This window comes from Pecten maximus, chromosome 11 (assembly GCF_902652985.1).
Source record: "Pecten maximus chromosome 11, xPecMax1.1, whole genome shotgun sequence".
Taxonomy (NCBI): Eukaryota; Metazoa; Mollusca; class Bivalvia; order Pectinida; family Pectinidae; genus Pecten; species Pecten maximus.
This window is the reverse complement of record NC_047025.1, coordinates 32,054,499-32,068,536: the sequence shown is the minus strand read 5'-3', so window position 1 is coordinate 32,068,536 and position 14,038 is coordinate 32,054,499. Positions and strand designations below refer to the sequence as shown.

Below are 14,038 nucleotides of genomic sequence, written 5' to 3'. Positions count from 1 at the left end.
GATCTCCGACGTTGATTATATTTGACATGTGATCTCCGACGTTGATTATATTTGACATGTGATCTCCGACGTTGATTATATTTGACATGTGATCTCCGACGTTGATTATATTTAACGTGTGATCCCCGACATTGATTATATTTGACATGTGATCTCCGACGTTGATTATATTTGACATGTGATCTCCGACATTGATTATATTTGACATGTGATCTCCGCCGTTGATTACATTTGATAGGTGATCTCCGACGTTGATTATATTTGACATGTGATCTCCGACGTTGATTATATTTGACGTGTGATCTCCGACGTTGATTATATTTGACATGTGATCTCCGACGTTGATTATATTTGACGTGTGATCTCCGACGACGTTGATTTTATTTGACATGTGATCTCCGACGTTGGTTATATTTGACATGTGATCTCCGACGTTGATTATATTTGAAATGTGATCCCCGACAATAATTATATTTGACATGTGATCTCCGACGTTGGTTATATTTGACATGTGATCTCCGACATTGATTATATTTGACATGTGATCTCCGCCGTTGATTACATTTGATAGGTGATCTCCGACGTTGATTATATTTGACATGTGATCTCCGACGTTGATTATATTTGACGTGTGATCTCCGACGACGTTGATTTTATTTGACATGTGATCTCCGACGTTGATTATATTTGACATGTGATCTCCGACGTTGATTATATTTGAAATGTGATCTCCGACTTTGATCATATTTGACATGTGATCTCAGACGTTGATTATATTTGACATGTGATCTCCGACGTTGATTAAATTTGACATGTGATTTCCGATGTTGATTATATTTGACATGTGATCTACCGACGTTGATAACATTTGACATGTGATCTCTGACGTTGATTATATTTGACATGTGATCTCTGACGTTGATTATATTTGACATGTGATCTCCGACGTTGATTACATTTGACATTGATCTCTGACGTTGATTATATTTGACATGTGATCTCCGACGTTGATTGTATCTGACATGTGATCTCCGATGTTGATTATATTTGACATGTGATCTCCGACGTTGATTATATTTGACATTTGATCCCCGACGTTGATTATATTTGACATGTGATCTCCGACGTTGCTTATATTTGACATGTGATCTCCGATGTTGATTATATTTGACATGTGATCTCCGCCATTGATTACATTTGACATGTGATCTCTGACGTTGAATATATTTGACATGTGATCTCCGATGTTGATTATATTTGACATGTGATCTCTGTTTATTACATTTGACATGTGATCTCCGACGTTGATTATATTTGACATGTGATCTCCGACATTGATTATATTTGACATGTGATCTCCGCCATTGATTACATTTAACATATGATCTCTGATGTTTATTACATTTGACATGTGATCTCTGACGTTGATTATATTTGACATGTGATCTCGGACGTTGATTATATTTGACATGTGATCTCCGACGTTGATTATATTTGACATGTGATCTCCGACGTTGAATATATTTGACATGTGATCTCCGACGTTGATTATATTTGACATGTGATCTCGAACATTGATTATATTTGTCAGGTGATCTCGAACATTGATTATATTTGACAGGTGATCTCAAACATATATTTTACATGTGATCTGCGACCACGCTACGCCATGCTGTACATCAATATTAACATATTTACATTGTATTATCATATCAAGGTCCTTATACATAATGGACATTAAATAAGATCAGCATTATTAGTCAATTAATTAATAGTTGATATGGTAGAGAATCAAGTCATGACTCCACATCAATCTTAACATATTTTAATCATCATTTATCAATAACTTACATTTTCATGATTACAATACATGTATATCAACATCTTCAATACAAAACATTACAAAAAAAAATCAGGAGTGTCAGTAGCATATTTACCGCCAAAGTTTTTCTCTTTCTTGAATTTTACTTGATAAATCTATTAATAAGTTTTGTTCAGTTTTTTTTATGGTATATTTACAGTCATTGCAATATTTTGTAAATCATTGTGTAATATATTTAAAAGCATGAATAAAGTTTGTACTAAAACTATCTTCCTTTAAGTTACAAATGCATCAAAACAGGAACACTGTCCCGGAAGGTAGAGAATTGTCACAATCCTGAAGAATCTGCCGTGAATACAGGTGTATACACGAAGTCCAGGTAATGTATACGTAAAAACGGTGAGCCAAACACAGAGATTCATTCAATATGTCGGCACCCTATAGGTAATAGTTTAGAAAAGCGGGTCATTTCAATTAATTTTTTTTCCTCTAACGTACATACTGAACACAAACAAAACTTTGAATAACTTATATTAAGGCTTCCAGCATCATAACCAGTAATATACAATAACAACTGAGGTGGCTTTTGAGGAAAAGTCTATTAAAGAACAGATCCTTTTAATTGCTGGTACAATCAATAGCCATACCAGTACATTTAAAAGATGAAAACAAACCAAGTACTGAGAAACTGTGATGTGAATTCAGTAATTGGAAATCCACTTTAACAATATCCTGTCTGGAAATTTGAATGAACATAACAACATTAAAGAAACTTTAAACAAGTTTCAAAATTAGGATTAAGGTTTTTTGAATGCTTAAAATGAAGAAAACATACAAACATCAACGACTGTTTATCTGCACAGAAAACACATATGTGCATAAATGTGGACATTATATCATCACCCGACGATCAAATGTGGGAGTATCCTCCTATTTCTCAAGGATTTCCACATGAAGGAAGATGACTTCACATACTGCTGATACACAGTTCTACCGACAGGTACATCCTCTTGAGGAAGGAGAAAAGCCATTTTGTTATTGTTGCTTTTGGCTGACCTATTCGGAGACAATGGACAAAATGAAGTCAATGTCAGAATTGGTACAGCTCTAGGATTTCACAGTTGATGTGACCCTATCCAATGTCCTGGTAGCTTGAATCTTCCATGTTGACCTCATATCTATTTGGTTTTGAAAGACAACATGCTCCTAAAGCACCTTCCGATTTACTTTCTTCTTTATAGTCGGATCAGTTGCATAAGTTTTTGTTAAAGGTCCTGCTCCAGCTTTCTTAAAATGTTCCCTTTTCTCTCTCTCTTTATTCATCGCTAACCGCTTCCTTCTACTATCAGACCAAGCTGGAAATAAAAGAATTGCAGTGAAATGTAGTTATCTTCTGACTATTTTTTCACTTACAAGACATTGATATTTTACCATGCAGACAAATGTATTTGTCGCATTTTCAAAGACACTAGCTGTTTTTGTTGGATTTTTGCTTGTTCATACAAAGACCACTACAATCTACACATGCCTAATAAAACAAGCAAACTAGGTATTGCTATAGCAATGCATGTCCCCTACAGGCCCCCACGAAAAATATTAACATTGACCTTGACCTTGATCCAAAATCTTGGACACTCGAACTTGATCTGTACGTAGCTACTCATACTGGAGTTACATAGTAACTTCCATCAACATACCTTGAAGCATGACTGAGAAAAGTGCTGAAAATTAATGATCTCTGTAGCATATGACCCATGCTATAACTGCATTTTACTTCAATGATTAAAAAAGTTTGACCTCTGTGACCTGGAGATTTGGTCAAGGTCATTTATTCGAACAAATATGATAACCATTCATTCTACTATGTTACCGCTCCAATATCATAATCTTAGTGATGCCAAGCAGGTGGACTGATAACAACAATATCCTGGGTCAGAATAACACTGCCAAATGTGATATAGATTTTTGTATTGAAAGCGAGAGATTCTTGTATCGAACTCAATCAAATAAAGAAATGTAACAAATTGATCAATAGATGCTTAAACCGTAACAACATGTCAAAACAGTGAAACCTGACCTCACCGACACACTGTGGGACTGAGTCAATGTGTCAGATATGTCAGTGTGTTAGTAACGTCAGCGTTGGCAACCATAGTGGAGATGGATATGGTCAGATGATACGGGATGTTGTTGAAGTTGGTGGTAGGTAAAATAAAGTTTCACTGTAATAACAAATCTTACCATTTAGTTTCATAGAAATCAGTTAGAAACAAAGTCAGGTAATCCCCAGACAAGATGAAAACCTTTCAACTTACCTTCATTAATAAACTGCTTGAAAGACTTTTTTTCTCCTGTTTGTTTTGGGTGAATAATTTTTTGTGGGATTTTGAAAAACTTTCGAATGTCCTTTTGTCTTAGAATTGATGCAAGTACCAGGCCACACACATTTGATGTAAGCCAATAGCCATTCAACGCCTGAAATGAAAATGACCAAAGCAATTTTACTGGAAATATGTTGGTGCAATATGAATGCCACTCCCCCTCCCCTTATTTCAAGCCCTACCATCGAAAACTTGCTAAACAAATTTCATCTATATTGACGATGGGTTAAACAATATGCCCCTGATTAAGATGTACAGGAGCATAAAAAGGTCACAGACCGAACAAAGGTTATTACACATTAGAGGCACCTAATGTGTATCATTTTTCAACATGGCATGTAGATAGTAATTTTGAAGAATTGAATGTATATCATTATGACAGCTATAATTGATCAACTTATGTGTTTTCATGTATTGATCACTCACCGCTGGGAAAGTCATCATAATGGGAACCATGATAAGTGGAATGGCTCTCATGAAATACCTTCCAGCAGCAGGTCCAGACTTACTGGAAATCCCTTCACTACCCAACTGAAAACAAAAATCAAGATTAAGTCTTTTTGTCAAATGAAGATGTACAGTATGTTTTTAGTGACAATACATGATTTACAACAACAACCTGTCATCTGTGCCACATGTTCAACATGAAACATCCTATGTGTATAAACTTTCGTTGTTTTCGATGTTGCTATGTAACTACAAAAATAAATATATGAAATATTGTATGAATTGTATCATGAGGTAACTGCCAAAGTTTGTACCTACAAAATAATTTGAAATCTCCAAACCATGAAAGAAAGAACACACAATCATTCAATGTCATACCGGTATAGCATGGTATTTTGAATCATGGTGTAATGACCCCGGGGTCAAAATACTGGGTGTCAAAATACCATACTACACCTGTATAGTACTCATGTCATAAAGATGTTTCATCTAAAAGACCTTTAAACACAGAGAAGCAAACCTACTACATTTGTATATAATAAAGCTACATATATTTGACTTGACTTGAGTTGTGAGACAAAATCTTGAAATAAGGTTGAATGCACTGTAGAGAAGCTATGATTACATTTAAGCATTGATGTCATTTTTTTTTAGTTTCATCGGGGTATGAAACAAATTTTGTTTGCAAAAAAAAAAAAATTGACATCAACGCTTATAATTAATTTTTGAAAATGATTTTCTAATTTAAAACATGTTTTATGTACAATTTTACTGGTTTTAAATGGGATTCTTTTTCTCAAATCAATACGCAACGTCAATTGTCGTATTGTGACGTCACATTTTTCGCACCATTCTCGGAATTTCTTTCATAGAAGAATGAAAAGAATTTTTTGACCAATCACATTTGAGTATTTACCATGAAAACAAAGAAAAATTAATTATTTTACTATGAGACAACATTTACCTCTATTGACAGAAGGAGTGTTGCCGAGGTGATAACTGGCAGGATGAAGTAGGGATCCGACACGGTTAGATCACTAAACCAGAAAACACCTCCAGTCGACATACTCTCCACTGGATAATAGGCCATTTTCCTCAGACCAATGAACACTGATAAAAAAATTGGCATCTGCAAAGAGAAAAAACATTAAATCAACAAGCATACTGAATATTGCTAAAGCAATACATGTCCCCTACTGGCACCCACTAAAATTGTAAGTGACCTCGACCCAAAAACCCTGAAACTTGAGCCTGTCTGAGATATTATTCATCATTGTGTGAAATTTTATCAAAAGAATAGCTCTAGGAATGAAGGCACTAGAGACAAACTTTGTTGTTGTGTACATATGTACCAGCCAGATGGAGAGGAAACCTATTTTCCCCGCCCCAACCCCACTCCACAGGTAGGGGACTAAGGATCAACACCCTTCCTTTATATAACTTTTGATTTCCTGGTTCCCAGGAGTATTACTATGGTTGAAATGTTTTGGGGCGGTGTTAAGACAAAATTTGTTTTACACTGCCTCTATTTGATTGTTATTTACAATGAATTAAGTCAATATACTCATACAGTAATATATAGCACAAGATTTGGACATCAGTCATAAATCCCTATCATTGTCATCAATCATAAATCCCTATCATATTTCTTGTCTTATTCAGTATAACATGATTATCAAACATACCTGCATCATTGGGTACATCATAGTCTTCAAAGGGTTGGAATTTGTTTTCCTCATGAACTTTTTCATTTCCATTTGTCTGATTGCATCTGAAAGAAAGTGATACATAACATAAAATTGTATTCGGAATAAATCTGTAACTTCAAAAATATGACACATGACCCATATAACATAGGCAGGAATCACTTTGGACAGAAATTTGGGGATTTTTACCCATGTTTTTCAAAAAAAATCTCATTAAAAATTCAAAATTGTACCTCTTTATACAGACAAATCTCATAGGAATTTTGCTAATCTCATAAAATCTCCCATAGGTTTTAAGAGCCAGAGTTATCCCTTCATAGGATTATTTATCAAATAAGTGGCCTGTAATATTTGTTCATATGTCAATAGTTTAATATACCCTTGCTCGTTTTTCATTGGCTACACCACAGAAATTGATTGTGACATCCAACTTTGACAATGGCATGACATCATAAATTGTAAATGGCACAACAAAATGGCTGTCTTTGTTTGATTGAAGAACCTATAAAAATGTGCCTTTTCTGAGTTGTATGATGAAAAGTCTTTTAAAATTTGTTTTCATTTGATATAGTTATTCTTGAAATCCTGTCTTAGAAGTTTTAATAATTGCTTGTAAAGGTTAGCAAAAATTAAAACTATTAGGACTTGTTTCAGAAATCTCATATCATGATATGAAATGAAAAGTTATTCAAGATCCTATAGATATATACATGTACTTGTAATAATGAGACAGTAATAGTATTATATAAACTTGTTATAACAACAGTAAAATAAAACACCAGTAATCTTAGACACTCACATTCTTGAACATTTCCATTTATTTTGGCTTCAGAGAGTTTTGCCTGGATTCGATCCATCTCAGGTTTATGGTTCAGACTGTTTGTGATAAATCTTTGTGACATAACCAACAACGGGAAGGACAGCACCCTTACTATAACAGTGGCTACAAATAAACAAGGAAGAGAAACAAATCAATAATCATAGAGCTTCAAAATAAATACAGTGAAACCCGACATTACTGACACAGTATGAACAAGGCTTTTTCTGAAGGGCTTTTTGGGGCCTTTAATGGGTCCCATTCCCAATTTGAATTGTTTCATTTTAAAGAAAAATTCCCATAACATTTGCAGTTTACTCCTGAAAAAATCTTTCTCAATTTATCAATTTTCTTCCCAAAATGAGACCAAAAGGTCCTATCTAAAACCAGTGAGAAAAAGCCGAGATGAGACAGAGTCAATGTGTTCAATATGACAGTGTGGTAAAGTCAGTGTCGGTAATGATATGGTATGTCGCGATTTTGTTGGATATGGTTGGATATTACAAGATGTTTTTAAAGTCTGGCCAGTAAAGTCAGGTTTCACTGAATAACTAATTACATCACCTACTTTAATCTAGAGTTGAATATCATTGTTATCTAATGTATTGTGATAAATTGGTGTCTGTATACACCTTACGGTGTGTATTGTGTTAAGAGTAATGGGTCGATCTGGGTGATGAGGCATGGATTTAGTGTATACCAGTTTGTTGACTCTCGAGGTCTTCTGAGCTGTTGTTTCTACAAGGCTAGCTTCAGGTACACCTTTAAATAACAGGTGGGGAGAGACCAGCTAGGGGTCCAAAATGGCCACTTGTTGGTAATTTTTTCTTCTTCTATCGGTCTCAATACTGAACTGGAATATTATGGACTGATGGAAACCTATGTGAAGTTATGAGAAGTATGCTTCCAGCATTACTTAAACATGAGGTCCAGAGGGCATGTATTGCTCACCTGGATATTTCAGTGATTATGGCAAAACACTTTCATTTAAGTTATTACAAACATTTTCCTAGTTTGGAATCTGCCACTTAGTATTGCATTCAACACTTTCCTTTTCAGCCACACCAGAATTTTCATTAGGCTTGTCACATAAATTTAGCTAAACTGACATATTTTGGCACAACCCCTTATGTCAGCCCATCATTTGTACACTTTTGAATCCCCACCATTGAGGGATGCTACCAGTAAAATATGAATTATATCCATTGCTTAGTTCCAGAGGAGGAATAATTCATAGTAATATAGTCATAACGCGAGCCCTTTGGTCCCCTGCTCCTCAGCCCCATGCAGGATCCCTGTCACCTAGGTATGCTACCAAACAAAGGGAGAAGAAGTCGTTAGTAGCCATACAGTCAAAATGCCCCCTTATGACCCCATCTTTCATCAATTTGAATACCAACCACATCAGGATGCTTCCAGTCAAACTAGATCAAGTATGAATCAGTGGTTAAGAAGAATCTACTGTACGGCATATAACAACAGTGGTTTACAACAAACTTCTCCAGAAATATCAATATCCAAGATTATTGTTTATAGGCGACCAGATGTACACACACAGATTGTCAGATCAGAGGTTAAATATACTTGTTCAAATCAATCTTGGTTTATTTTATAACAATTAAGTTACAGGTTATAAACTTATAATTAATCACTCTTGTTGGCCCATATAGAAGTGCCGAGAGGTCTTAATGTGGGAAGGAAGGAAAACAGATACAGTCTGACAGATAACAGCATACTTGATGATACCTTTTCTTGTCTATCACCTAAGATATGTGAAAGGTGAGTACACCACCTGACCACCTACTGCATTATTGAGGTGTGCCTATATGCTACCATTACAGACATGAATTCACTTACATAAAACTATTGCTTCCCACCATGGTAAACCAATGCCAACATGAAGATATTCAAGACCTTGTTGATATAGGCCTGGAGGCCAGTAACTACCGAGTCCCATACTAGCCAGGCTTGGTTCCCCCAATGCATTCACAGTCTGTGATACATCAATGATATCAGGTAAAGCTGGCGGTTCCAGTATGTACCCAGAAGCATCAGCAGTTGTCTGAAAAGGAAGAATAAAAGATGTGGTCTTAGTTGTAAACCTCAAGTTTACTTTGATATTTCTTCCTTTGGGTTTAAGTCACTTTCTCAATATGTCATCTTATGGAAGATATCTTATTACAGTGGTCCCCCTATTTACGACCACTCTCAAGAACGACCACTCCCTGTATGCGACCAAGTTTCGCGTTCACCGACTTTTTCCAACGATAAATTACCCCTTCTAAACGACCACCCCGCTAACCCGACCAACGACCGCTTAATCATGTCCCAAAAACGTGAAATGTACTTTGGTATCCCTCTCGTGAACGACCAAGATTTTTGCAAAGTTTCATTAAGACATTCAAATTATAGAATAATCAATAATAAAAGCGTGTAACGTCCAGCTCATTGAAATTCGTGGACCCAGGTAAAATTTGACACATTGGATTGACAGGTTGTTTACACTGCGATAGCCAGCTAGTGAGCTGTTTTGTCCACCGATGTTTTTACAAACAAGATAATTACTCCTACCTTTTGTAGACAAATGGTTTGTTGTGATTTTCACAAATTTAATATATTGTGGAATCTGTATACAATGTATCCATTATACAAAGCTATTATTAAATTGTACGTACAACGTAGGACTACAGTATACGAAGCTAGACAACGTGATGAAATTCCATTAGAGTGACCTCCCCTGTTACCTGTATGCGTGCGCATATGGTCTTAGTTGTAAACCTCAAGTTTACTTTGATATTTCTTCCTTTGGGTTTAAGTCACTTTCTCAATATCTCATCTTATGGAAGATATCTTATTACTGTATCCCTTTATCTGATAGATGTATCGACTATTAAAGACAGAAAAGAGAGGATGTAATGGACCTCAACATTGTGGCTCATCACTTTCCCATCATGTATCTACAAAGGATATCATGTGAAGTCCATACATGAAATAGCACTGCAGGATGTACTATAACGTGCTACAGAAACTGGTATGTATGGAGAGTGGAACTAGCTGAACTAGATTACTGACACATCAGTGACGGTCGCACAATGTGTCTGTCTCTATACCTGAACTCAGCCGGAGTGATACAATGACATAGTATTACTACTTATATGCTGTAAATATACAAATTCCACTTTGACCTTGATCTTAACATTAGCAACTTTTTATGTTCCTATTACACATCTGTATTTCACAATGTATAATTATGCATGTGATATTTAAAAAGAAATTGCCTTCTGTAAGTGCCTTATATGATGAACTTTAAAAGTATATATCCTTGTTATATTTTTAGTAACAGCGACCTTGATCTTGATCTTAAGGAAGTTTTTAAACCCTTAATGAACATCAGTATTTCAGTGTATTATCATATGAAATTTCAGAAAGTTTGAACTTCTGTACAGGGCCTTAGATGATGATTTTGACAGTATATTTTGGGATGTATAATTAGTAACCTTTGACCTTATTTTTTTAAAACCCTTATTGCAAATATGCACATCACTGTGTAACATCACCTAAGTTTCAATAAGTTTGGCCTTCTGAATTCTCCGGAAAGAAACTGCTGATAGACGGACACCATGGTAATGAAGGGCACCCGTGATGTGGAGCCCTAAACATGACCTTGTTTATGTCTTAAGCCAGAATAATACATCTAACACTGTGTATCCAAGATTAAATTTGTGGAAAAGTGACAAGAACTTCAATAAGCAACTCTGTAATTCTGAACAGAATTTTCTGATAACTGAACTGGGATGATAATTATGCCGATACAGTTGGAAGAAAATTTGTTTTCTACTTAAAGATTCCATGCATAAATGACATTTGAAAATGAAGACAGATGAATAGGGCGATTAATAAGGCAACATGTTCTCCTATAGAACCATACAAATATATCCCTTGAATCTGTTTGAAGCAAGCTTTAAGGGTATAGATATTAATCAATAGCTAATATCTTACCTTGGCTGCCTCGGTGCTGTTGTATCTCAGTCTATGAGCTGAAATCACACTCCAGGTTGGTCTGGCACCATATTGGCTCGATATTAGCCCTGCACTTAGGAGTCTGCTTCGAGACCCAGTGGCATGGCAGTTCTTGAAATTTGCTGGATGAAGCCATCTTTTCTGGATGGTCTGAAATGTATCAGTGAAATCAGATATAATTACAGAGGGCTAGCTCTTGCAATTGGTGCCCACCAGTGAATTATCTTTATTGGTTCTATGTCAGATTGATATTCTCAATACTTTTCCCTTCTTTCTTTTTTTCCTCTTTCCTTTTTTACTAATCTGATAACATGAACAAGTGAAACCTACATGTGAAGTTTGGGAAACATCCCTCCAGTACATTTCAAGAAATAGTGATAACAAACTTCAATTCTCAAAATCAGAGATGGCCATCTAGATCTGTTAGCCATTTTGTTTTTCGGATCAAAAATCTAAATTCAACTGGCACAACTAAGGACCATGGGGAGCCTACAGCATGAATGTTGAGAAAAATCACTCCAGAACTTTTTTCAATAAATAGCGATAACAAGGACTGTTTACAGACTGATGGACCATGAACCACAGATGCAGGGCGATTTGAATAGCCCATCATCTGATGATGGTGTGCTAAAAACTCAAGGAGTCAATTTTCTGAGGTTCAATGCCTTATTTTGTTATTAGTGGTTTGTTCATTTATGCAGACAAACTTGTTCATATATTTTGAAATGCTTAACTAAAGATCTAGACCTTCAGATGTTACATATGTAATACACTCGACCTTGTAATTATAAGTCTTTGTCGAGGCTTGTCAGAAAGTAATCAACTCATAACTAAACAACTTTCGTTCAACCATTTGTCATAGGGTCAAATATAGCTGATATATTGCCATGTTTTCAGTCATGTCTATTTATGTGTGTTACCGTTTAGTGTTCTGTTTACCTGTGATGTCTATTTATAGTGTCCATGTGCGTCCGCTAGTCATGTACTGTTGCATCTATATTTATCTTTAACCTGTTTGTCCAGTTGTGTCAGAGTGAGAAATGCATGCATGTGAGGTTGATCATGATTAGGGGCGTGTATATGAAAGTATTTAAGCAGTATTTAGGGGGGAACAGTGCACTAGTCAGAGAAACGTGCAAGAGGACCTACGGGACTCTACGTCAGACATTACATGACAACTATCCAGACTATGTGACACCACGTTAGTCACAGGTATGTATCGAGTAATAGTTTAAAATTATTGACACGCATACAATTTGTTATTAAATAATAATATGTGACTATATATTACAATATTACGTCGGTCCTAGTCTGTCAGTCTTATAATGTGGCTTTGTATTCACAGGGGTTTATTTCCCAATATATTTCCTGATTGGCAACGCTCCTGCAGAATAAACGATAGAAGGAAGCTTTTTAAGCATCAACTTGTGTTGTTTCTAAAACCTTATCACTCATTGATAAACAAATATGACCTTTCACTCTCAAGGCAAACATCCTATAACTAGCTGGTAGGATAAAGGGAAATTAATTCATGCCAGTCTGAGCTATAGTGACGTAACCATATACTCTTACTCCAATAACATAAGAGGCCGCTGGTCAGCCCTTTTTCTATCGGATATGATTTTGCCGACTGCGACTTCTATCAAAAGTATCTCGCCGTGTAAAACCTCTAACATTGTTGGAGTACATATACTCTGTACTTTTACACTACTAGTCAACTTCCTTCGCAGTATCGTCCTCGAAGACGATCGCGACTCAGGTTCTTTATGTCTACAAAAGCCTCTCAATCTACGGCCCAGGTTCCTTAGGTCCACGGAAGCCTCTCCATCTCCTATATTTTTTTCCACTTTAAGTGGTCAACCACAGGCGTCTGAAGTTCTGACAGTAAACTGATATAATACCATATAAAAAATAAGAGTATCTACTATTATAGTAGATACTCTTATTTTTTATATGGTATTATATCTCAGTTTACTGTCAGAACTTCAGACGCCTATGGGTCAACGGCACCAAATCTGCAACAGGATGGAGTATACCATGCTAGTGCCAGGGTTCGAACTAGCAACCTTTCACTCTCAAGGTAAACATGCTATTACTAGGCTAAATGAAAATTCCCGGCAGTCTGAGCTTTTAATGTGACCTATATATGCTCTCCACATTTCCTCCGGTACCCGACACCAGACTTGAAATATTCGGAGATCGATGTCTGGTACAACCGTACATACCCAATGTAGACATGGTACACGTCAACCTATCAGTATCTGAATGTCTCATGGCTGGTGTCAACCCAACCAGCGTTCTAAACATGCATGTACAGTGTAGGGCTAATCAGGCTAATGTCTTGTAGAGGAATCTACATGTAGCGACCGGTTATAATTACATATGCTTTGCACTCTGTAATGTTCGTATCTATTGCATGAAATTATATAATGTCATTGTTTACATTTAATGCACCGTCTGTTAGAGTAGCTTCGAGGAAATGTCCGCTTGAGTTCTGACCTGCCAGCAAATTTATCCACCTTGACTTCGAACCAACACGCACATGCCGAAGGGCCGCCATGTTTGATTCCGAACTCTCGATGCCAAAGTATCGAAAATGTAATTAAGTCTATTCATTTGCAGAAATATATCATTACAGCATAATACGTCATGAATGCCAGCAATAAGAGAAAAAATAAGCACTTTTTTTTTTCTTTTTTTTCTTAACTGCTTTCATTGCACCTCTTTATCAATAAGTTTTAGAGACTAACAAAAGAGGTCCATTGGGACTGTATCTGATAACTTGTCGATATTAAGGAGCCTCAACACAGAGTTAAGCCTAAAATATTATTTTAAAACTGATGAT

At 36.0% G+C, this 14,038-nt stretch overlaps 1 protein-coding gene across 1 annotated transcript; it reads right to left on the bottom strand.

The window, feature by feature from the left end:
• Positions 1-2,973: 2,973 nt before the first annotated feature.
• On the bottom strand, positions 2,974-13,779 carry LOC117337218 (mitochondrial inner membrane protein OXA1L-like). The gene is made up of 9 exons (XM_033898084.1): positions 13,637-13,779; positions 11,173-11,343; positions 9,031-9,235; positions 7,156-7,299; positions 6,336-6,421; positions 5,615-5,779; positions 4,630-4,734; positions 4,138-4,297; positions 2,974-3,177 (listed from the first exon to the last, which is right to left on the bottom strand). Exons 1-9 carry the CDS (start codon positions 13,751-13,753, stop codon positions 3,029-3,031), a joined length of 1,302 nt encoding a protein of 433 aa, XP_033753975.1. The 5' UTR covers positions 13,754-13,779; the 3' UTR covers positions 2,974-3,028.
• Between the last annotated feature and the right edge of the window lie 259 nt (positions 13,780-14,038).

What these genes read in the sequence shown, in the direction of transcription:
- LOC117337218 (XM_033898084.1), bottom strand. Translation starts at nt 13,753, where the DNA reads ATGGCGGCCCTTCGGCATGTGCGTGTTGGTTCGAAGTCAAGGTGGATA. An exon ending in ACAGCACCGAGGCAGCCAAG is followed by an intron (nt 9,236 to 11,172) that starts GTAAGATATTAG and finishes CTTCCTTTTCAG; the next exon opens with ACAACTGCTGATGCTTCTGG. An exon ending in GTGGGAAGCAATAGTTTTAT is followed by an intron (nt 7,300 to 9,030) that starts GTAAGTGAATTC and finishes GTTTATTTGTAG; the next exon opens with CCACTGTTATAGTAAGGGTG.